Below are 26,711 nucleotides of genomic sequence, written 5' to 3' on the forward strand. Positions count from 1 at the left end.
GCAAAATATTTAGGAATGGGATTATATCTAAAGTTATTCTGTATATGGACATTTTTAAATGTATAAAATTTAGCCCAAGCAAAGTATCAGGATAATGCAAATAGAGCAAACAATCACAGTGTGTTAATAGATTCAGTATAGGTATGAGCAATAAAAATGGGGCACCGTCCAAAATTGTAGTGTTTTACATGTTGGATCAAAGGTGTTTGGATAGTTTCCAAGGATACAAACAAGTATAAAAATGGTGATTGTTGAGATTCCCCAGTCACTATTGAAAAGCAGGCACACCACATTGAAACTTATTTCAATAAAATGTATTAAAGTAAAAACAAAATGAAATTACTAGGAGAATATGAAAAATAAAACCCTATTATTTATAATGGAGAGAAATCCAAAAAGGCCTTATAAAGAAGGTGACATATCAGTTGTATCTTAGACAATGAGTCAGAGTTTATAATATTTCCAATATTGAAAAGGCCCAGTTTCTCCTCTGATTATTCTGCTCCATTTATTGAACCTAATATAAAGATTATTTGATGTCTGACAATATGTATTATCCTTTGAATGGAGAAATTTGACTTTAGACTCCTTTTTTAGCTAAGAGGACCTTGGATCAATTTCACTTTCACTATCCCTGGATATACTCAGCTAAGTTCTTTTGGAATTTCAACCATGTGTAAGTTCCATTATGTGGCATTTCCCATCCCTGCCCTCAGGTGTTAGTTACATGGTAATTATAACATCACTCAAAACACAACTCTCCTGCCCTCTCCCCAAACCGGTGTGCACCATTATTCAATGAGAATACTCTCAATTGTATGTAACAGTGACTAAACCCCTAAAAGAAAATACAAAAAATCATTGTGTTATATCCTTCCACCTGGTTTAATTGTTCAAGTGACTCCAATATAGTGCTTCCCTCATTGACCGGATTATATTGAATACCTTACTTTGGGGCACTGTAATACAGGAGGGTTCTTTGAAGATTGATTCAGAAATTCCTTTTAAAGGAGGAAGCCACCAGAGAAACATAGAAAAAAATTGTCATTTTTGCTCCAGCTTCTAATGATTTGTGGCACCTACCTAGTAAGATTAGGACAAGAACTCAGATCTCACATTCTGGCTTAGCAAGAAGAAGTATTATAATGTGATAGTTATGAGTGGGGAGTACCAGAAAAGATGGAAGCATCTCCTACAGTTGTCATGCCAGCTCCAGAATATTAGTTTAAATAAGAACAGAGGAGACTATTATAACCATGAAAATTATAAGTATGTTAAAAAAAGAGTTTGAACTCAATCAAATGGAACTGAGTCTCTTACTGGCACAATGACTATTCCTGGTTACTAGATGTGGTTTCATTCCTATGTAAATAACATTAAAATGTGGAAAAGCGCAGGAAAATGATGCACTTAGGTTGACTAGGGCTTTGTCTAACACATAAAATAAAGCTGAAGATGCATTTAAGAAAGGTCTGGGCACAGATAAAAGGAAAGATAACAAATGGGTGAAATCGGTATATTATAAAAAGGAGGACTGTGCTGAGCTGATGTTTTCTGAATATCTTGACTACTGAATTCCTAGTGTATTCTACATTGATGTGCAAATAAATTCAATATCTGTAGCTTCCCTATTCTATGTGCTAACCGTCCTTGCAGGATAAGAAATCCAGAAATAGGAGACTTTAGCATCAATCTTACGGTGGTTTTCAAGTACTGTTTGCAACACTACAATTTACCAGCTATTGTCTTGATACCTCTTGCTGCAAAAGAGAACAAGAAGAGATTGGAGATGTAAGAGGTTGAGCAGAATCAAGGATCTATGCAAGTCGGAAGGTTTCTGTGATATGATAGTTCTTTTGTACTTAGAGCCTATGCTATTTTGTTGTTTGAGTACAAAGGTTTCCAGAATTTCTTTGAGCATAAATAAATTGGAGTTTTACTCTCAATCTCTTTTGCTCTTCCTAAAAGTATCACTTTACAGGCCATTTTTTTATTATTCATCTTTGTGTTTTTATGGTTGGCTTTTCTTTAGTGACTGGTCATGCTTAAATGACTCCCCTGTTTATAATCAAAAAATAACATGGATTATCACAGGTAGCTTGCCCCAGGTTTTGACTGTGAGACAGGCACGTTATCATAAGAAAATTCAGAATTCTCTGTGCACATGGGAGGGCATATTGCAGGTAGCATAGGTTGGAAGAAGACAGAAAGGTGGATAATTTTTCTAAAATAATCAGTAGCATCAACTTTCACTGTCAAGAGTTCCTTAAAGGAACAAGCGTACTTCCTTGCCCCCTTATCTGGGGGCAACCAACAATGGGTAATAGAGTGCCCAATTTGTGTAGCCCTTAGAAAGTTATATTTCAACCAATCACCTAGATTTCTACTCCATTTCTGGAAAGAGAGCCAGCATCACAAGGAAAAAGCTCCAGATTTGCTGCAACCAACTGTGTGTGGGTGGAGGCTCCCTTTTATGACACCTGAGTCTGTTTGGAGAAGTTTACTTTTCATTTGTGGACTCCTCATGGCTCCCTCTAATCTCATTGCTTTAGTCAATGAACATGGCTTAAGGGCAGTGGGTGAAAAACAGGACCTAAACACAAAACATCACAATCCATAAACAGTTGTAGCTTCCCTGCACTTGTTGCACCAGAAATTAATGAGAAAAAAACTCAACTGTTTTGATAATGTTGTGGTGGTAAAAATCAGGTGCAGAAAGGATAGAACCCAAATAATTCACTTTTATCTCAAGGAGATTCACTTTTCTTATTATAGTTCTACCTCAAAAGGTAGTTTGAGAATTTTACAAGGTGATTCTTTGAATATGCTTTCTCTGGAAAATTATTTAATCTATAAATTGGGGATAATACCAGCTTTTACTTTTTGAAAGTTGTTGTTAGGATTAAGTTCATAAATACACGTAAGGAGCTTAGCTTAGCTCACAGAAAAACAGTAAAATCAACAACAGTATATTACTTTTTTTGTTATTCAGTTGTAATTTTGCATTATTTAAGCGTTTAAGAGACTAAATTGAGAAGAAGAAAAATAACAGAAAGTTAGACCAATAGAAGACTGGATACTTTTTCTGAAATAATCAGTATTTGGCTGTGAAGTATACTGATGTCCAAAAAAAGAGACCAAAGGATAGTGCCAGAACAAAGAAAATGTTACCAATTTTGCCAAATACAGTTTGCAAACTTAAAATATTGACTGAAGAGTAGATCTATAATAAGTAAAGCTGAAAATGGAAACTCAGGGATTTATTTTGTGGTATTAAATGTGCACCTCTAGGGTGATGGAGATATAGTTCAATTAGTAGAGTGTTTGCCTCGCATGCACAAGGCCCTGGGTTCAATCACCAGTACCACCAAAAGAAAAAAAAAATAGTTAGGGCTGGGGATGAGGCTCAGTGGTCAAGTGCCCCTGCATCTAATCCTTTAAACAGAGGATTTAAATATATTTTAAAAATCCACAATTAAAGCATATTTTCATTTAATTTTAATTTGTTAGCAGTTCCTTAAAAAATGGCAGAATAGAAAACACAAGATGGTACAGTTTCCATGTTCACTTTGAGTACAAAATGAACATAAATTCTAGAAAAACAATATACAATATTTATTGTCATTGATGTATATAATATCATCAGTTATTACATAGTAACAGTTATCTCTCATGTATCTATTTATCTATCTATCAAAACAGATGTTTGGCCTTAATGATACGCTAAAAATAATATGCTCACTTGGAGAAAAGGCAACACTTTAATATCAACTCAGTATTTATTGTGATAAGTAGAAAAAATATTGTGAGAAACTTTATTGACTTAACATAGAATTTTGAAAAACTCTTTATGATTGTTTAAATTAAGATTCAGAAGCTACGTGTTCATTTTCACTCTTTTGGATTTATTTCCTGTCCTATTAGTTATCAATATTACTTTTCTTTTTCTAAATATGCAATGAATCCATCTGGATAATACTCATTAGAAAGTGGTCAAAAATAAGAATTCTATGTGAAAGAGAATTTTTATGACACCTCATTAGTGTTATTTGGAATAAACTATAATGAGAAACCCCAAATTACATGTTTATGGTAAACCCTTCTTAAATATCTATGTATTTTTCTTATTTGTATTTCATTAATTATTATAGTTGTCCCGTGAGATACACTTACAACAGGATGATTTTGGAAAATAATTCATTTTTTTAAAGAGGTTTTTTTTTTAAGAGAGAGAGAGAATTTTAATATTTATTTTTTAGTTTTCGGCAGACACAACATCTTTATATGTGGTGCTGAGGATCCAACTTGGGCCGCATGCATGCCAGGCGAGCGCGCTACCGCTTGAGCCACATCCCCAGCCCAGAAAATAATTCCTGAAACAGCTTGCAAAACTGACATTGACAGGTCAAAAAAGAAAAGTTTTCCAAAACTGTGGAACCTATCAGCAAAACAAAAATAACACAAGTCTTTTTTTTCTTATCCTTCTCAAAATAAAATACTAGCCTAAATAAAAGTTTGCAGTGGCTTATTGTTCCATTTTTCTCTTTCAATGTATTAATGAAACTTTCAATCTTCATGGAGTGAATATGATTTAGGAAATTCCACCTAATTATTGTAGCAGTTTTATTCTCTCTGTTGTGTAACCTCCTTTTGAAGAGAAGAAAGAGGTCATATTTCTAGTACATGGAAAGGATTTATAAAATTGAAAAAGATATTTTATTTATTTGGATAAACTTCACGGAAATCTGCATCCTGCAGTGGAAACCTTGAGTTAATTTAGATGACTATTCCTTAAATAGGTTTCAATTTCCATTCAGTTACAAGAAATGCCAAAGAAATATAAAACTTACATTAAGGAAATCTGGTATACTATCTACATGTACCTCAGAGTTCCTACTTTTCCAAATTTTTAGCAGTATTCATTCAGTTGGGAAATTCTTCTGAAGTAGGTAAAATGCATTCGTTTTGCAAAAATATTTGCTTCCCCAAAGATTTTTAGCTACATATCTATGATGCATAACATGCCTGTGTAATATTATTGAGTCATATATTTAAGTTCTTTTAATATTCTTGAAATACTATCTAAAGATAAAGAGCCAACTCCTCCTAAACATTTTAATTTAAAAAAAAAGAAGGAAAGAAAGGTAGGAAGACAAGAGAGAAAAAATGAAGAAAGGAAATAAGAGGGAAGGAAGAAGGAAGGGAGGAAGGAAATACGTGCTGGCCTATTACCAACTCTGTACCCCAAGTTTCAGTATCACAAAAAAGTAATAAATATATAAGGGTAGGAAAAGTTTTAGGTGAATTATCAGAGGAGCTGAGCGTTCCTGATGGGAACGGAAAGAAAATATAAAAAGATACCCATTGAAGCCTTGAGATTTAGAAGTGTTTAAATTTAAATGGCTTTTCTGGAGTGACTTGAACCAGGTAGTTTTGATCCATCCTATATTCTAGGTATGCAACTTCACAGAAGTTACACATCTATGTGATTTAAAGGTAATTCATAACCTGCAACCTATTGCATGAGGTAAAGTGTGGAATTATCCACTTGTGCTAATGTTTGGGCTCATAATATTATGCATATCAGATGTTTGATGTTTGGGTTAGGAATGCTCAACCCTGTCCATATCTATCATAGTTAAATGTAAAATATTCTAGAAATGAAATTCAAAGATGAGCAGTTAGAATTATTTTTCTGTTTACATTTCTATTGTGGAAATTATGACTGCATTAAATATTTAAAACTTACTATTTGTGAAGCATGGTTTAGACAGTATAGTTAATTGGGTTAACTGATATGCGTACACTTGTAACACACACACACACACACATTTTTGTGTGTCTTGCATCAGTTCTGATGCCTAGTGATGAGTGTCCTCTTTATTGCTAAGGAACAAACTAGCATGAAAGCAATCACTTGTCCTCAGCATTTATATTTTAGCGCTGAAGAAAAAAAAAAAAGAATCTTGCTGATGAGTTATTTGAACTAATACTTCTCCAACATTCTGAATCCATGGGCTATTTCTTCCTGTTAGATAGCTATTGCAACAGCATTTGCTCTCCCTTTACTAGTGCCCTTGTTCTCTAATTTGTTATAACTTTCTTCTAGTTGAATTCTAGAAGTACATATTTGCCAAGTTGCTGAGGCTGACCTTGAACTGGCCATCTTCTTGCCTCAGCCTCCTGATGTGCTGCGAGATTACAAGTGTATGCCACCATCCCACACTAGAAATATGTATGTTATTAGATATGATGAAAAAAATTCCAGTTAATTGCAAGGTGTTTCTTCCTGTGTGTCGGCACCAATGCTTCATTATTTTCCTTGCAATATTGTTTCACAATAATCATGTTTCAAGCTATGAAAAGATTCCTATACCTGTACACAAGCTGTCAATACATCTTTCCTGACCCTTTCTATCCTCATTTGGGGAAATCATTTTTTCCTCATTCAGATTCCATAAGGTTCCCAAGAACACAGCTGCACCTAATGAGTTTATCTGCAAGTAAAGGGACTTGTATATTCATCCGCTCACCTGCACATGCATTGAACTCAATGCTTCCCTTTATATCTGCTTCTAATTTCTAGTTTGAGATGATAATGATGATAATGATGATAAAGAAGGTCAATAAATATTTGACAGAAAACTGAGTAAATAACATCAATTCACTTCTATTAATATTTATTTCCAAGGAATCCTGTAATCCAATTTGTACAAGATTAGTTCAACACTTGTTCTTGTACATTTAGTGAAATTGGGTTATATCTTAAGTATGTTTAAGAGACCCAAATTTTATAATGGTCATGATGATGATGATGCTAGAAAGAAAACAACATTTATTTTTAAATAAGTAGACACCTTTACAGATAAACTCCTACCCAGACATTCCTTATTAGTGCAATATAAATTGTAGAGAAAGATAAGGATTGTGAGGAATGTGTCTAGAGATGAAAAAGTCAAGAAAGGAATTTTCTAACTCAAAATATAACCCACTCAGCAATTGAGAATACAATGTTTTAGGTTTAATTCTAAGGAACATATAAGTGTACCCTCTGAGAAAATATGTCAAAAATCTGTTAGTGTATTAGTTAAGAGGTTAAAAAAAAAGATTAAAAAATCACTATTTAAACCGTGTTAGTTTTAGGAAAACATTAAAAACCTCAGGTAATAAATATTAAAACAAGTGAATATATAACTTTCTATAAATACAAAGGGGATTTAACATGAACATAATAAGAAAAGTGATTTCCACTCTAAATTGTGTTCTGAGTGAGGAGAAATTGAAGGTCAAAAGGTCTAAATGTCTTTTTGGGTTTTTTGCTGTTTTGTTTTTTCTGATGGAAAATATTTTCTGTATTTTAAGTGGCTATTGACTCAGGCAGTTGAGTGAAAAACAACTGTATTAGATAATGGAAGATGCTTAAAAAAAAAGAAATCATTAAAATCATGATTATAAGCTGGTTGGCTGCTGAATGTCCAAATTGTGGAAATTTATTGATGTTAATGACGGTAATTATGGCAATTGAAAAGTATCTAAATAACAAAAAGGCAATGCTGCTTATGAAATACAATGATACAATTTGTAATGATTAGTGGAAAAGCATACTAATATATTTGATGCAATATTTTGAAGGTCACTCAGCCATCAACTTCCCATGATGCCATTCAATTAAATACACAATAAAAATCTATGATTGTTTATGGAAAGTATTTTGTAGTGATCTTAGAATAGTATATTACAAATTCTGGCTGTATGTAAAAACAGAAACGCCTGATCTAATGAACCATTAAGCAAACTGTAGCTTTGCTGTACATTTTTTAAACATTAAACTAATTATGATGAGGTTTGGTCTTACTATATACTACATATTTAATCTTTTTAAAAGCCTATCAAATTGAATCACGAGATACAACTTGTTTGTGCTATAAGCAACCACATACAATATTAACAATGCACAATATCCTGGCTTAATTGGAAAAAGTCCATGTTATCTTAAATACACTTAGAAGTATAATACCATACAGCTGTAATTTGAACTTGCCATTTAATTATACATAAAACTAATTTATATGACTTGAAACTTTCTCTCTTTCTCTTTCTCTCTCTCTTTCCTACCTACACAGAATTCTGTGCTATGGACCTAGTTAAAATTAGATCCTTTTGAAAATGAAAGAAAATAAATGAAGATTGAGTGAGGCTTGTAGGGAGCGGAGGAGTGCTACTGCTGGTGGAAACCACACACAAGGAATCACCTAAATTTGTTTATCAATTGATGTTCTGTTTACTAAGTCAATGGGCACCCTTGGAGGACCCTTTCTGGCAATCTCTGGGCTCTACCTTCAAGTTCTATGAAAGACTCTACTTCAGAATTAGAAGGTCTTCAAAATTTCCTTCTATTCTTTTCTGCCTCCCTTCCTTCCCTTTTACTTCCCACACTTAAGAGTATGCAAAAGAAAACCTCAAATCTCTTAATGTCCTCAACTTTAGTTAGTCAAATGTTAGGAAAGTCTCTAAGTACCACCTCTTTGAGCGTAACCTGACCATGAACCCTCTGTTCCTGTGCTCTCAAAGTAGTGACTCTGCTCTTGGAACCTAAATGTTCCAATTTAGGTTCTAGAACAATCTTTAATATTCACAACGAAAGATGGATGCACATGGTGTCATCAAAAATAAAAAAATACAGTATAAATTTACATAGGACATTCAAATTTGTTTAATTAAGCTTTTTTTCAGTAGCCTGCAATCTAATGGGATAAGGTGAAACAAGTTAATTTCTGGAAGACCATAAATACCATCACATCAGAAATTGAATTTTTCAGTAAAATCGATAAAAGATAATAAAATGGCGTACCTTTACAAATTGTGACACCATTTCCTGTAAATCCCAGGTTGCAGTAGCAGGCTTCAACTCCATTGCGGATTTCACATTTTGCATTTGAGAGACAGGGTGTCTTGGTGCAATTTTGAGTATGGGCACAATTCAACAAAGTGGAAAAACCCACTAGATACAACAGAAAAACATAAAACTTTTTTTCAAAAACATCCCCTCATTGTTGAGTTAGAATATAATAAATACAAATATTCCTCTTTCTTTCCATTTAGATAAATGGATCATGAAAATTTCCCAAGGGAGCATTTAGCTAAATAACAGCACAAAAGCAACCAGGCAAAAAGAAAAAGACCTTTTTCAATTTCAATCCTTATCAAGTAAAGCTTGACAAAACTAAAATATAATAAGCAGCACAGTTTTGTAATAAAAACTATGCTTCCAGATCATTGTACCAAGGTGATCTAATATCATTCCTCACAGGTAACTGCAAGATTGTAAAGCAATTTTTCTCTTTTGGGAGTAATTATTGTAATTTTTTTTTTTTCAGAAATCAAGGAAATCTGTTATTTGGGTCTTATATTCAAATATGTGTTATTTTAAGATGATACCTTATTATCTAGGAAGACAAATGTAATTGTTGTTTATTCTTTCCTCTGTGTTCTAATGATTGTTAATTCTGCTTATCTTATAACACATTTTTTTTTTACATTTTCTTACATTAGGGGAAATTAAAACAAAATACAACATACTGTTCAAAGATTGATCTTCCAGAAATGGAATATCACCCAAACACGACCAACAAAAACAGAACAAGATTTTATTTCAAAGTTGCTGAAAATAAACTTGGAAATGCTATTTTATGGACTGTTAAGATAAGAAAAAGCATAGGGTGTTCCTTTTTTTATTGTTGTTCCAGGTCTTCTCAAGAGAAGGCTTGGGGACCAACAGTTATGAATCATGAAGTCATTGTTCTGAAAACAGACATCTGAGATAAATTGTCCCTATCTGGTACCAAGAGATCCTTAAACATTCAATTCTAAATCCCAGGCCCACGTAGGACTGTATACACTGTCTAAACCAGAATTATTTCGCCTTCCGAGATGTGATTTATTATCTTTCAGGGCAGCATCATCAAAATGGTATTTTCAATGAACCCAAAGTCTGGGCAGGCAATCCCCTTAAAATGTCAGGAAGCCTCCCACAAGTGCTAATGGCTTGGATGTCCCAGGTTTCTTGGGGGGTGGGGGGAGATCAGAAAAAAAAAGGTCAATGTCTGAGTCTTTGAGGGCTTTGGGGACTTCTCCAGTATGAGTAAAAAAGTAATATCCCTGACTTGAATACCAAGTTCTAGAATTGAAAGGCCAAGGAGAAAAACATCCTGAGAAGTCCTGCGTCAGTCCTCCTCAGAGACTCTGCCAGATGTGCATACCACGTGAGGTCCACCTTGTAAAAACTCCCCATTCCTACAAGTGACTTTTCCCCCCCGCTACCGCGGTGACCAGAGACGCCAAGCACTCACCTAGGAGCGGGAGAAGCTTCATTGGCGGCGGCCGCGGCGGTGGGGCTGGCAGTGAGCGCGGCTGGCTGTGCGGGACCCTGTACCCTGGATGGCGGGGCGGGCGCGGCAGGGTCCGGCTGGGCTCCGTCCCCCGTGACGCACGGGCTTCCTCCGGACACTTTCCGGCCTCTTTTGTGTGAGTTTGTGTGTCAAGTCCTGAGTCTGCAGGCCACGTCCGGCCTCTGGACCCTTTCCCCAGGCCACCTGGGCTGCATTCCCTGCCTGGTGACTACAGCTGCCAGGACTATTGTAGATCCCCTGTGCATCTTTTGACCCCAGGAGCAGATCTCAGAGTGTCACCCTCAAGACCTGTGTTCAATAGTCAAAAATCTCCGGAGACCCATGGAATAGCTTCCTGAGGGCATACAAAGCTAGCTAGATTTTAGGGGTCCTCCCTGCAACCTGTACTCCAGGATACAGCCTCCTACTGTTCAATAATTAACTTCCATAAGGAGCAATTGACCAAAAAGTAGTCAATAGACCTGGGTTCATGCAATACAGCATTGCCAATACTCAGTACTCACCTTGCTGGAACTCAGGGTTACAGGGAGAAGAGATTAGAATTGCTAAAACAACTGTACACACACAAACAAACAGATAGACAAAAAACCAAACAGCTAAAACAACTGCACAAAAATAAATAAATAAACAACAACAACAACAAAAAAATAGAATGATAAAAACCAAACAGCAACAAAAGCAAAATTTCAAAAATAAAACAGCTTCAGACCATTTTTAAACTGTTTCACTTAAAATACACTTGTATCTACTTTCTCACCCCAGAACAATTTATGCATCATGGATGGTTTTCCTTTTGCTTGTTACTGAATAAGTTCATTATGTAGAAACATGATTCAGGTTGGAACATAAAAACAATTCTAGCTTAAAAATTAAGTATAACCGGCAGGTAAAATAAAATGTAAAAATGGGAATGCAGATCAGTGGTTTAAGACGAGTGAATTGACTGCAAAATTTGGGGTAATGGTAATATTGCATATCTTGATTGAGATGGTAATACATGAGTACAAGCATTGGTCAAAACTCATCTAATTGTGTACTTAAAATGGGTTCAATGTATTGTATGTTAAAGAAATCAAATTCTAGGTAAATTTAAATAAAATCAATTTAAGGAAAAGAAATGACTGATGTTCATACCATCTACAGTAGCCATTGTGCCTGGAAATATTTGGATTTACCCTGTCAAATCCCAAAGTCTGATTCACCCAATGTCAACCGTGAATGGACATTTTATAGACAGCATCTTCAAAACTATGAACAGCTGTGGTCCCCCCAGCTCCATGGAGTTTAACAAAATAGTGGTGGTAAAAATCAAAATGAGTCATAATGACACATCACAAAGACATTAAGTGCTTAAGTGTAGACACATTTCCCTGGCTCTCCGCAGCATTTTCCTGGATCCTTTCTAATTTAGTTTAAAGACGACCAAAAATTCCTGAGAGTAATACCACAATATGTGAAGCTAAGAAGGAAGAGAGTGTTACATGCCTTGCTCAGAGTCACAGTTATTCTTAGTAGCTGGGCTTGATTCAATCTCAGGCTATTTTGCTCTTAGTTACCTACTATATTCCTTCCATAGTGTCCCTACCCTCAGGAGGTTGTTGAAAGAATGAGAAGCCATCAGATAGTGCTACTTAAGGACCTTGAAAACCCTTAAGGTAAAACAAGAACAACAACAAACACAAAACTTTTCTTTTAAAGATTTCTTTTATCTTTCTCTTTCTGCTCTTCCAAACTCTTCCTACTGGGGATTGAACAGGGAGTCAGGGAGGAGGGGTACACCTGTGCCACTGAGCTGTATCCCTAGATCTTTTTGTTTATTTAATTTGTTTGAGACAGTATCTCACTAAGTTGTCCAGGCTGGCCTTGAACTTTTCATCAGTATGTCTCAGTCTCCTGAGCACATGGGATTACAGGACGATACCTCTCTTTTTAAATAGGATAGCAATTCAATAGAAAAAATCTGATAGCAACACAAATGATGGATTTTAAGAAGATACCAAAGGCAAGGAAGCAAGAATAGAATACAAAGAGTATAGGCAGTAAACAACAAATTCCTGAACAAGAGTAGACGATTTAGGGATGGTGAGGTAAGTACATGTTTGAGGTAGAGAGTATGCAGATTTTCAAGTTATGTGAGTGGAAGAAAGAGCTATTCTCACAAAAAGGAAAGCTATGGTAAAAACTACCTTTGAAGGAGAAAAAAATTGAGCCTTTTTTGCAACATAAAATTGGAAGTACACCGATAAAACAGATCTGACTCTGTTTAGGTGAAACTAGTTCCTTCATGTGAAGCTGAGTTTCCATGTGCTGTATATACAGAGAAACTAACTTCAAAAGGCTTAAATATAGAAGTGAATTATTTTCTGAGACAAGCTATAAACTGAAATACAGCATCTATTTAAAAAAAAAATCATTATTCTAAAATAATTTACCCCATATATCTGTTACACATGCTTAATCTTTAGTTTTATCCCAAAGAATAGAGAAGACAGCCAAATCTTTTAAAATATAATTCTTCTCTGTACATTGCTTAAAAAATAGCAAAACAGAATTAAAACTTGAATTTCTTATTAAAATATTTTTCAAGCCTTCCTTTCACCTGGGCATTCTTTCTAAAGGTAAAAATCTATTCATACTTCTCATTAAGAAAATGATAGCATACAGGTGAACACAAGTGTTTACTACTATACTTCTGGTTTACAGATGGCAAGTTGCAATATCAAAATTGTTTAAAAATATATTGATCGAAGAAGCCTGCATTCCCTAAAGGAATACATGTAATCACTGTGTAACTCTGAATCCATCATCTTTACATTACTTACACAGAAGCATTGAGAATTTTCAATAAAAAATTTAATTGTCAATGAAAGAAAGCGTGTTTGAAAGAGGTGTTTTACAAAGGAATATTGAACTGTATGTCTAAACTTTTATCAACACATTTCCTTTGGGTGCCATTGGGGCATGTTTGTCTTTTGAAGATAGAATGATCACTTGGAGCTTAAATGTGGCTAAGTATGGCACATGGAAGTCAAGTCACTTTAAGCTGCCTACCTAATTGTGATTTTTAGGAAATACACCATTGTATTGGCGTATTCTATCATCAATGTAAGATCTTATCATATTTATGCTTACTTCTATCTGAGGTCTGTTTACAAATGCTGAATTATACAGGATTTCCTCGAAAAGTTCTTGTACAGATTTGAGTTTGCTATGGAAGGTATTCAATGTGAAAACCTCAGTTTAGCTCTAGCTTTTATCTTGAATGGATTCTTTAACTTTATTGGGGATCAGTTGACCTGTTACATGGAAATTGAGATAGTGCATTACCTGTCAGAATTATCAAACATCCATACTTTAAACATTCAGCTCATCTAAATACAGTAAATCAGTGCACAGTTGATTGAAAAGACCTTCCCCGAAGTATTGCAAAGGCCTCTACTAGAAACATAATGCTGCTCCTGGACCTTCCTTCCTGAGGCCTTTGAGACAGTGTCTTAATTCTCACCTAAGTGTTAATGTGATTGGATTCTGTTTGTCAAACCATAATACTGAACCTCCAAACCTTAGTCATCACAGTTCATTTGACTTTCTCAAATTACTGGACTTTCATCATCAATTTGTTAATTTGGGTCATTTCTCATGACTTCACACTACCACAGTTCCTATAGCACAGCTGGATTACCATCTACCACATTATTTTTCCCTGAGCCTCAATTTTTATCAAAACCAGCTTGAACAATGTACAAATGGCAAAAGTACTCCAGAAAGATAAAGAAAGAAGACTTTATTACAACAAAGTAATATTGAAAGTTAAAAAAAAAATCTTTGAGCAAAGTGAAACTGGAACCCACTCAGACTATGGGAACTCCCATAAGGATAAGAACTGAGTTATCACAAAATGGACTTCTTTGTTAAATGCTTCTTCTTAATGTGGTCTCTTACTTTCAGAGATTAGCTGGAAGTTGCTTGTCTCAGAGGTCCTGTAAGTATACAGATGTATTTTTTTATCATTGGAATATCGAAGTATTATCTATTGAATTTAAATTTAAAATAAAAGTCAGCAAAACAATTCTATTTGCAGTAATTCTAAGTTCTGGGTTGGGGGTGGGGGACAAATTCTTTTTTGTCTAGTGTTAAATTTATAATGTAATATATAATATAATTTCCACTATGGAAAGAGATGTTGCAATATTCAAACATAGCTCTCTGGAAATTTGGATCTTTATAATCTGTATTAATATCTGTCAACATTTTGTAATAAAAATACATTACAATATTTTAATATACGTTTCTACTTAGGTATCTGTAATTTAATCATCTAATTATGAACCTCAAGTTAGTCTTTCAAAGACCATTTTTAAAATGATTTTCCAAGATTACGAGTAGGAACATTTGACGGGCTTTCCTGCTGGTAACCTTCTCAGTGGAAGGTGGTGCAAAAAGCATCTGCTAATTTTCAGTGTTGCATGGAAGGGAGGAGGCCCAAGTTCCTTCCCAGCCTGGTTGTTCAATTGTTCTATGACCTTCAAAAAATCACTAAATCTTTCCATTATTCTGTTTAACATTTGCAAATGTCCTTGTTTTGTATGGTTTCTTTTCTCCTCAAGGTTCCCTTCATAAAGATTTATAAATGAGCACCAACACTTAGGAACAGAGAGAGAGAGAGAGAAAGAGAAAGAGAGAGAGAGACCTGAGTCTGTTAATTTTGTTTGCCTTTTAACACCTGTCTAAATTATTTCATTAATTTCTTTTCCTTTCTTTAGGACTTTTGCATATTACAAAAATCTAAATCTGTCCACATTTTATAAAAGGACTGCACTCTTGAAACAGAAACCATGTTACTCACTTTCTATTTAATATTGTTTCACTTTTTACTGTGCTTTCCTCATGTTGTAGCTCTGATTATTCATACTTGATTGCTCTTCTTCATCAAGTTGTCTAGAATAATGTCCTGAGAGGTTACTGAATTCGTCAGGATGTATAAGTGATTTAAATTATTCTTTTTAGATTTGTAATACATTGTACTTTACATTAAATTTCATCTACCTTTATGTTCTTCAATCACTAGCTTGTTACATCTTCTTACACTTATCTACAATGGCTCATTTCCTTAGCAAAATTAAATATTATAATTATGTCCCAAGAGCAACTATGATGCATTGTTATTAATGTGCAAATTGAAGATACAGGCCTTTGGCTCAGGTCTCCAGGGAACAGCATTCCTACCTTCCTATTACTTTGAAAGTTTTCTTTACATTCTTTTTTTTTTTTAAATTTTTTTTAGTTGTTGATAGACCTTTATTTATCTATATGTGGTGCTGGAAATCGAACCCAGTGCCTCACATATGCCAGGCAAGTGCACTACTCCTGAGCCCCAGCCCCAGCCCCACTGTACATTCTTACTCTTGGTTTTCTACTTTGTCAAAAATCTCGGCTAAGATTAAATTTTTCTATTGTAATCTGTGTTGTGAATAGTTCTTTGTGAGGAGAAATGGATTAGAAAATAGAAAGCTATTTGGAAGTCTAAATAACATGTGTTAACTGATACTCATTTATGATTTCTCTTATTTAAAAAAAAATATTGTAAATGTAGGTGTCAGGTCCTAAGATTGCTTCATGTCTTCATTTAAAACCATAAATAAACATAAATAGAACTGTCTCCAAAAAACTGAAAATGTAATTTTGCCTAAAATAATTAGGGAAATTAAATGTAACTATTTGCTCTTTCAATCTATGATGCCATAAAGGCATTATTGATACATACCTTATCGATTAACATTTTTGAACCAGGGACTCTCATAAAGAGTTTATTTCAACTATTTTACTCTTATATGTCATAAAAAGCTATTTACCAAAAAATGTTGCACTACTTTCTGCCAAAATCTTACTTTTTTGACTTTCAAATTTTTAATTATACTAAATAATCTTTATTCTAGAAACTTATTCTAGTGATTTATCCTAGCAACATAGTACATAGGTTGATCATTTTTAAAGTTGTCAATACCATTTGGTTTCTTTGCATATGAAATTATATAGACACATTTGTTTTTCATTAACTTATAAGAGAGTTATAGAAATCTAAAACATTGATCAGATTTAGCGATGTTTCCAGAAACATCTCTATGGATGGACTTCTAGAAAAGAAAAAAGAAAAATGACATCTTTTGAAAGTCAATTTTGTTATGAAGCATAATAACTTTTAAGGTATGAAGAATAATGATATAAAAAAATCTAACATTTTATTTTTGTAAAAAAATGCAGTGAAAGAATGAAGAGGTTTTTTTAAATAAGTAGATGAGCAAATATTTACAAGTAATTTCCTTAATGAATATTAAGGAAATTTAAAATGGGAAAATTTCTAAACTATAATTGAATTTAGCTGTGAAACTGTGTAGGCATGAACAACCAAAGTTGCAGCTGAATATTATCAACATAATGGACCCTTAATCCTGAGGTTGAAATTCTATTTTAGTATGTTTCTCATTTTGTCTAATTAAATTAAAATGTAGAAAAAATATTATAGTACAAGCAGTTGACATTTTCCTTAATTGAGGCAGTTCATTAAAAAATTGAGCTATATATTAAAGATTTAATGTAGTTTTTATTAGATTTTTATTATGCTAAATACCAATATTTCTACTAAAACAGCTAGCATTATTATTATTATCCAAATTTGTTTTCATAATTATATTTTATTTTATTTTTAATAAATCCAGCATTCTATCTTTAGCAACATATCTTCTAAATATGTTCCTCAACACTCCCATATTTTTGAGAATAAAGTATGTTTTACTCATACTTAAAAGGAATCACTTTTGAGAACTTTATAATAATGCATACAACTAAAATTATGATTTCTCTATCTTTCTGTCTTTGAAAAGCTAAAATTAATTTTATGAATTGCTTTTACTTTCAGTGCTAAGATTGATAAGGTTGATGTGTACAATATTTAAGTGTTGTATCTTGTTTACAATTCTCTGTGGTCCATTACCAGTGCATTTGAGAGGAACCATATGATTATGGTCTTAAACGTTGTCCTGTAAATATACTAATTTTGTTCCATTTCCCTACTGTCCTTGTCAATAGAATAGCTAAAATTTATCCTGATTTTTTTGTTTTTCTTTTTTCTTTTTTTTTTCTGAAGGACTTACAAGACTGTCAAAAGTATGGATTAATTTTGTGAATCTGTCATAAAATGCTCCCACCTAAGAAACAGTTGTGGTTGAATTTAAAGTGTATTTCATACTTTCACTGTACTAAGATTTTTTTTTTTTTAAGGGAAAACGTGGTTAACAAAAGAACCTATTCTTATTGGAGTCTTTAAGTTCTAACTTCATGGATTTTTTTGAAGGCAGCATTGCACTAGAGAAATCTGTTTATGGTAGGTAAAATGTTGTCAGATGCAACTTTGAATGTGTAGTGTCCAAATCTCAAATTAATGATTTATTATTAGAGTATAAGATCATTTTGGAATTGAATTATCTATTAAGTATTATTATCCAATAAAAGCAGTAGTCTGTATAGAATAGAATCATTAACTAAGTTACTTGGAACAATAGTACATACAATGTTTTTGAATTCCCTGCTATATCTCAAAAACTTTGTCCCAGTACTTATTTATCACGTAATGATCACAGCTCCATTAACTTCCAGTAACTTCATCTGCCCAAGGTGATATTCAATTTCTTCATCTTCTGAAGCTGAATGCTTTGCTTCAATCTACCAGGCCCAGAACAGGAACATTGGTGTCCAACCAAGCCTTGCTGCTCTTAATGTACCTGCACACCAGCTGCAAATAATTGCTTACTTCCATAGTCCTCAAGAGAAATTTAGTTTATAATGAATATTTTTTTTTATTTTACAATGAAGGGGAACTATTCTAATTAGATGATTGGGATCAGACTGATAGAACTGTGTAAGTTAAAAAAAAAAAAAAAGAACAGCACAAAGCTTCTTCCATGCTGATGAGTGGTTACTCTAGTAATCAAAGGCTCTTAGCCATATTCTACTAAAGCTCGTTCCGTATTTTCCTTGGTAGAATCACAAGAAGGTTGGTTTTTCATTATAAAACACACACTCTAGAGTTATTAAATCCAAAGCAAGGATTTTTTGTTTCATTTAAATAAAAAAAGGAAATAATTCAACTATCAATTTATTTTTTGCTGCTGCTTCAGGTGCAACATTAGATATCATAGCTCTATTCATCAGGTTTCCCACCAGCATTACTGAGAGTCTACAGTGTGGCATAATCTATGTGACATCCTGGATTCCCAAAGCTATAGTAGCACAAGTGGCAATATCTCAAATGGCACAAGGACTAACATTGGATTGCCTGGACAGTGAGCCAGCTGGAACATGGAGTTTGCCCTCTGCCTTCTTGAGCAGGATGAGGGGCTAAACTTGACTTTACAGTGGACCCCAAGGTACCCAGGTAATTTCCCAGACAACTGTTGTCAATACCTAGGATAAAAATGGAAACTTCTTGACCTCAAAATTTACTGACAATTCTTTCTTCTACAACTGACAAAATTAAAGTCTTACTTTTCCCATCAAAAGAGAATGAGAGACCCTCTCCCCTAGAAGACACATCTGTACTTCATGGACAGCAGAGAGACCTGGACAATCATTTTCTGCAGATGATGATGGATAGACTGGGAGGCCTGTGTCTTCTCTTTTTTTGTTGACCCTTGTCTTCCATCTTAGCCTTTTTGCTGTTGCTAATAACACAATGCCGCACACTAGGTAAATTTTAAAGAAAAGAGGATAATTTTGGCTCACAGCTATGGTCCAAGGTATGGTCCAAGGTTGAGGGGCTGAGTATGGTGGTGACCTTCTTGCTTGCAGAGTCTCAATGTGGCATAGGGCAGGGTGAGAGACAGGAATTATGCCAGAGACCTGGCCAAACTGGCTTTTGTATTAGACCCATTCTTTTTTTTAATATTTATTTTTTAGTTTTAGGTGGACACAATATCTTTATTTTTTTATTTTTATGTGGTGATGAGAATCGAACCCAGTGCCTCACGCATGCTAGGCAAGTGCATTGCCACTTGAGCCACATCCCCAGCCCCAAGACCCATTCTTAAGATAACTTGCTGATAAGTCACATGAATGGGTTAATTCATTCAAGACAGCAGAACCCTAATTATTTCTTAAAGGTCTTACCTAGTCTTATATTTTAATAGCTCATGTTAGGAATTATGTTTCAATATGAGTTTCTGAAGGAGTAAACTATATTCACACCACAGAAGCTTGTATATTTACTTGGTCAGGTACTTTTTAGGATGCATATTGTATAGGTTTGGATTGATGTGCAAGGGGATTTGGGTCTTTCCTCCCTCCTTTTAGGGCAAGCCTAAGAAAATGCCTTTTTCAGAGGATAACAGTCACCTAGGAGACAAGAAATCTGACTTTAGGTCCTGGTTGTCCAACATCAGTGACTGTGGAGTCCTGTGGGTTGTTAGGGGTGGCAGATAAAGCTGGCTCGTGATGGGAGAAGAGAAATTCTTTCTCTAATCTATCTTCCTGGGTATTCCAAAATGAGTTCTCAGTCCTGCCCCTCATACTATAAAAGTTGACAAGATATGTCCTAGGCTTCAATGATTTTAGAGTTAAATAATGTGTGTGGGTCACCTTTTGGTTGTTGTGGCCAAAATGTCTGACAAGAACAACTTAGAAGAGGAAAGATTTATTTTGGCCCACAGTTTCAGAGGTTCAGTCCATGGTTAACTGACTCTAAGGCAGAAATGTCATGGCAGAAGGGCCTAGCAGAGGAAAGTTGCTCAGCTCATTGGAGTCAGGAAGAAGATAGAGAAAGGAAAGGGCTTTGGAGAAGATAAATCCTTCCGGGGCAGGCCCCATTGACCTACTTCCTTCAACTAGTTCCTACCTCCCAGTAGTCCATTCAGCTATCAGTGATGACATCATGATGCAATGGTTGCCTTAAAGACTCACCTCCCAAACCATGCTGATTTGGGAATCATGGTTTTAGCACAAGACCTTTGCAGGACATTCAGATCCAAACTATAACATAAGGATAAACCAAATATTATGATGCAAAGAAATTGTCGATAATGGTATAAATAATTCAGACTGCTGGAGAGCATAGCAGAATCTTCTTATTGTTTCTCTAACAAATTTTTATACTTAGCAATGGTATCTTGTACTTAGAGCAGTGAACCTAGCCTAGTAAGCTGAAGCTTTTGCATTTCCTAGTCTACCCTGCAGCTGCTATCCTTGAGACTAAGTTTGGCTATTGAGGGTAAGTACACTCTTTGGATTTCACTCATAGAAATCTTAAAATAGATGAGTTTTTTTTTCTCTCTGCTCTCTCCATTCTGCTACTTATGACAAAGTGGTAAAAATTGGAACTCTAGCTATTCTCTTGGACTAGAAAAAAGAACTACAGTTTTTGCAATGTTGAAGTGATAAACCTGAAGATGGTTGAGGCAATGCAGCCTCCACAAAAGTGGAGGCAAAAGTGGATACTCCTAATTTTCTTTAATGCAAGAAAAATTGCATTAAAGACACACACACACACACACATATACACACACACACCCATATATGCATATACATATATGTTAACGTTACATGTACATGTATATTAATAAGCGGAGGGTGTGGAGAGAGAGAGTGTGTGTGAGTTCTGGACAAAAATGCAAAACTTTTGAAACTTATATATTGTATTTTCATATGTAAGTACAACGAAAATTATCCAAAATTAAAATCTTCATTTTCACCTTTTTTTTCACTTATTGAGTCTAGTAATTAAAACAAAATTAAAATATTTTCTCAATATTTATCATGAGTTCAATGTTATATCCCTCTATATCCAAATTTTATGCACATATTGAGCTTGTAAGAGTTCCATTAGCTTGTGAACTAAATTAAAATGATTTTCCTCATTGAAATATAAATGCTGCACGCAAGTCCTTCTGTGTGGCATGCCCTATATAAGTGACTTAACTGCTCATGACTCCATTCTCTGGGTGTTCTACTTAGTCTATTAACAATAATGACAAACTTTCAAGATTTCAAAGAAATCCATAAGGATTTTACCCAAAAGGTTATTGAAATGCTTTCAGAGAGTTGACATGGTGGCTTTTATAGATCATGAAGGCAGTCATTAAAAATAAGATAGTATTTATTGGAGTAACATGAAAAAAGTATCCCAGCATGCTGTAAATGATAATGGAAATCTTTGATTAATTTATTACTATCACATGGTGTTTTTGTAACAGAATCCTAAGCTTTGAGTGAAGCAAATGTGGTTTATTGATAAAGTCTTTTGGCCTCTAAGCCATTGATATATTAAGTGAAATGCTTAGAACTTGTAACTTTACTAATAAAATCACCAGTTTGAGTTTCTTCTCAAATGCAATTTTAGCTAACACATATTGGTAAATTTTCTTTTGAGTAGAATAAGGATGGCTCTTTGATCTTTACAAGTAATCTCATGATAGCTTTTATCAATCAAAGACACAAATCTTTTGCTGCACATCACAATTTGGATAACAATGATTTTTTTTTCTTTTACAATTCATTTATTTTAGTAAAACATTGATATTGATAGCTATTCCGAAAATAAAATTTGGGAAAAATATTAAGAAATTTAAAAAAAAAATTAGTTGTGGATGGACACAATATTTTTATTTTTATTTATTTATTTTTCTGTAGTGCTGAGAATTGAACCCAGGGCCTCACATGTGCAAAGCAAGCACTTTACCACTGAGCTACAACCCTAGCCCACATTAAGAAAAATTTGAAGTGTACTTTCCAGTTTTAAATAAAATAGAGATACAGAAATATGGTCTATTATCAATAGAATAAGAGCACATATTATTTATGAAAGACACCTTTTGCCCTGTGATTTGTGATTGTTTATTTCTTCATTCTCCATGTCCTTCCATCTTTATTTCCCTATTTTGACTCTTGCCAATGTCTATCTTAGTGCTGCTACTTATGTATAACTGTAATGCCTGACACAGACAGCAAGCTCCCTCAGGGGATAAGTCTTGTCCTGTCATCTATAGATATGTGATTTTGAGTCTCATCCTGTACTTAGTCATTGCTGCCCACTGTGGAAATCTACCCTTCAGCTATTAACAGCAACAATGCCTAAGAATACCTCCCACTCCAAATTTTCTGCAGTTGTTGGTTAATTAGATAAGCATTCAAATAAAAAAACAGCTGAACTGATTTAAGAGAGTAATTTCTCAATGTTCATACATGCCTTAAAGGTATTTTTAAACCTTTTGATGTAGTAGTTTTCAGTTTTTATGTATATTCTGAAATCATGCCATAAGCCAGTCAAAGTTGTATGTTAATATAAAATTAATGACAGTGATACTAAGGGGAAATAGATATATTGGTGCTTTATGTTTATTATTTTGCTAATTTCAAAATGTTGTACCAACATTTTGTGCCATCTGCTCTTTTAATTAAAAATAGTTTTAAATTCATAAAATAAAATGAAAATTTTAACACAATAAATTATAAGACATGCAGTATAATTGTATGTTTTTCAATTAAATATCAACGAAGATAATGAAATACTTTCTGAACAAGAAACTATATTTTATTATGAAATTTTAAAGCAAAATAATATTTGAACTTTCTGACCCCCAAAAGTACTATCCTGAAGTGTCACTGTTGCCAATGTGAACTCAAGAGTATATTTTTGGGTAGATTATTCCCTGCTTCTGCTGAAGCAGCTCTTTTTGACTCTGCATTAGTTGAGAGAATGATGCAGAGACAGACTATAAAATAACTCCAAATACTTTAAATCCTTCGTCTCCAAATAATACATCTCTGAGTTGATAACCTTGAGGAGATCTTTTAAAATAAGATTTTATGTATTTTTTTCTGACTCTGCAGACTTTTTATTGATAGCAAGCTATATATTTTGTTTTTGGTACAGTAGAAGTTTCTTGGTTTGTTCTTTAATTTTATCTCAGATAGATAAAAGTTTGGGTGCAAACTTTACCTATATCATTTTTGATACTATTTTTTTTCATACTCTCCTCATTGGAAATATTTTTACAGTAGAGTGAGAATTACTCGAAAAAAAGGATTGCAATAAAACAATATATTACCTGTTCAAACTCATGCTATATATCTGGCTAGACTTTTAGAGTTGTAATTGTCTTTTCATATTAATTGTTTAAAAGAGTTGACAGTTTTTATCTGAATAAAATTATGACAAAGCTTCATATTTTTTAAATGCTAACATGATGGCATAGTACTAACAAAAATAGGTGTATGGGTTTTTAAAAATAGCTCTGAATACCAGAATGACTAAATACAAGCATTATAAGCACTATTTTAAGTGGATCTTATAAAGACTTTTCAATGCCATGAAAAATAATTATGGTATAATTTTAAGAAGAGAAAGATACAAAATTGCATTTGTAATAACATTAACAATAATAACTACAATAGACTAAATGTTTGTTCTACACCGTTATTTTAAAGCATTTAGTAGATAGAAATTTATGTACATTTTGAGGTGACCCATGACACAATTATGCATCACCACTTTAGGAATGAAGTTTTAAAAATGCAGTCATCTTAAGTACCTGTCAATAGATAACTGGAAAAGAAAATATGGTATATACATATACTATGAAATATTATCCAGCCATAAATAAAAAGAAAATTCTGTTATTTGTGATAATATAAATGAACCTGGAAGATATTACACTAAGTGAAAAAAGGTAAACACTAGAGACAAATACAGCATGATCTCACTTACATGTGGAATCTAAAAAAGTCAAACTCATAGAAACAGAGTAAAATGCTGGTTTCCAGGGGCTGTGGCTAGGGAAACTGTGGAAATGTTGGTCAAAGGGTGCAATGTTTCAGTCATGCAGGATGAATAAATTCCAGAGATCTAATGCACAGCATGGTAATTACAGTTAATTACACAGGCAGCCCACTGCATCTGCAGATTTGATTAAAAAAATTGGTGTTTGTACTGAATATGTACAAATGTTTTTCTTTTCATCATTGCCTAACTACTATGTTATAACAGCTATTTACATAGAAATTACATTGTATAATGTGTAATAAGTATTCTAGAGAACATTTAAAGTGGATGGGAGGATGTGCATAGGTTATACACAAACTTATGGCATTTTATATAAGGGACTTGAGCATACATGGATTTTTGGTATCTGAGATGGGGCTTCCTGTAACCAACTCCTCATGTATACCAAGCTATGAGGTACTATATGGTGCATTTGAAATTAGCTAAGAGAGTAGATCTTAAATATGCTTACCACACATATGAAGGTAACCATTGAGGTGATGGATTTGTTAATATTATTGAATGAATCAGTACACTCACTATGTATATCAAAACATCTTGTTGTATACCTTAAATATATATATTTTGTGTAAGTCAATTATATCTTACCAAAATTCAAGAAAATGTGAAATGAAAATGAAGATTTGAGGCTTAGCAAGATTAAAATGTGTCTAATGCATCTACCAGTGAGTGGCTCTGTCTAGATCCTGTCTCAGTGCCTCTGGTTTCACTGTCAAATGAGCATTTATAATTGGTTGTCTAATCTATAACAATAGATTTCCTTGGCACTGCAAATTCAGCTTTTTAACACACACACACACACACACACACACACACACATCTCATGCTTATAGCTGCATAACTTTAAAGAGCACCATACACTTTCTCCTTTTTAGCTCATGCCCTAACCAATTGGTACTGCATTTCGCTGAACTAGATCCACCTCTTCCTGTCTGAGCAACAGGAAAACAAACTTCCTCTTTCCAGGAGTGACCTCAAGAAATAGCCAAACATCTTGGCCAGTTATTGTCAGAAAAACAGCCAAATATCAGTTATGGAAAAGTCAAAGTCACTGTTTTACACAAAATGATCTGTTATTCTAATAGGTAACTCTAAACTGTTTTGCTCGAGTTAACTCATTTATTTATCTGGAGGTCTGTTTTCTGACTAACATCCTAACTGGGTCACATGGAAATCACTGTTCAAAATCAAGAACATTACAGGAAACAGGCTACTTATTGTGTAGAAATAAGAAAAGAATATTCTGGAGTTGCATTCTGAAGAAATTCCTGACACTACCCTCAAGAACTATGGTCGCCCAGCTTCCACAGAGAAAAATTATGGCTGGATTTGAAGGTTCACAATCAAACTTTTGTTCCTTCAGGTCATAAACATTTACTGAGTGCTCTCACTTGTTTACTTAGCAACTAAAAGCAATGTACTGTGTGAAGTAATAGGAATGCCACAGTGAGCAAGACGGTCAGGAACCTGGCAAAGTCTATGTCTTCGTTTTTTATACCTGTCAAGTTTAAACTGTAGCCCTAGGTCTTGTTGCTAATCACTTGACTCTGCCATTTAAATATCTAAAACATTTTCCAAAACTAAAATTCTCTTCTTTTGCTTGTTTTCCCCTTCAAACAAAATAAAATTCTCACAAATGAAAACCTGAAATTAAATGCATCTATTTCCTTAGTTAATTTGAAATGATGACCTCCAGTACTTGAGATGAGAGCCTTCCAGTCACCCTGGACTCTTCTCTCATACTCCCAATCTAAATTGTCAGTGAATTCTGTGAGGTCAAGCTGCATGGTCACTCAGTCACTGCACATTCCACTGATGTCCCCGCCCTGACCTGGAATATGATATTGGGGACCACTGAGCTCCCTGGTTTCTCCCTTGTCTCTTAGCTTGGTGGTCTACTCCCACCTGTAATCCTAGTATAGACAGTGTTCAACACAGCAATTAGACAGATCTTCTTAAAATGTAAATTATATGACACTCCTCTGCTCAAAACCATCAAGTGTCAGTCTATGTTCTTCAGAATTAAGGCCTGAACATTTCTGCTCACCAACAGGGACCTATGTAACCTGTCACCTTCCTTGCCTCTCCAGCTTCCTCTCTTATAATTTCTCTTACTTCACCCTCAACTAGAGTTAGTGCTGGTCTCCCCAGACACTTTTCACTTACAAGTACTTTGTGTGTAAACATTTTCCTCTCTCTTCTCTCTCTCTTTTTTGGTAATATGGGTTGAACCCAAAGGTGGTGTTTTACCACTGAACCATATCCCCAGCCTTTTTTTTTTTAAGTTTTGAATCAAGTTCTCATTAAATTGTTTAGGACTTCACTTAGCTGCTCAGGCCGGATTTGAACTTGAAATCCTCCTTCCTCAGCTTCCGGAGTCTCTGGGATTATAAGCATATGCTGCCATGCTGGGCTTCTCCCCTTACTTTCACATGAATTTGTCTGCCTCAGTCACCTGCTCAGCATTGGCATAC

At 34.2% G+C, this 26,711-nt stretch overlaps 1 protein-coding gene across 2 annotated transcripts in view; it reads right to left on the reverse strand.

The window, feature by feature from the left end:
- Adgrl4 (adhesion G protein-coupled receptor L4) overlaps window positions 1-10,495 on the reverse strand; it is a 104,737-nt gene extending 94,242 nt beyond the window's left edge. For both annotated transcript variants that reach the window (XM_046443205.2, XM_046443204.2), the window contains exons 1-2: window positions 10,350-10,495; window positions 8,852-9,001 (exon numbers count right to left, since the gene is read on the reverse strand). In XM_046443205.2, coding sequence (XP_046299161.1) covers window positions 8,852-9,001; window positions 10,350-10,371 — 172 coding nt within the window. In that variant the 5' untranslated portion in view covers window positions 10,372-10,495. The remainder of the gene's footprint in view (window positions 1-8,851; window positions 9,002-10,349) is intronic.
- Window positions 10,496-26,711: the final 16,216 nt, after the last annotated feature.

The sequence above is a fragment of the Marmota monax genome, unplaced genomic scaffold (assembly GCF_021218885.2).
Source record: "Marmota monax isolate L192 unplaced genomic scaffold, Marmota_monax_Labrador192_F-V1.1 WCK01_AAM20220418_F8-fsc00046, whole genome shotgun sequence".
Lineage (NCBI taxonomy): Eukaryota > Metazoa > Chordata > Mammalia > Rodentia > Sciuridae > Marmota > Marmota monax.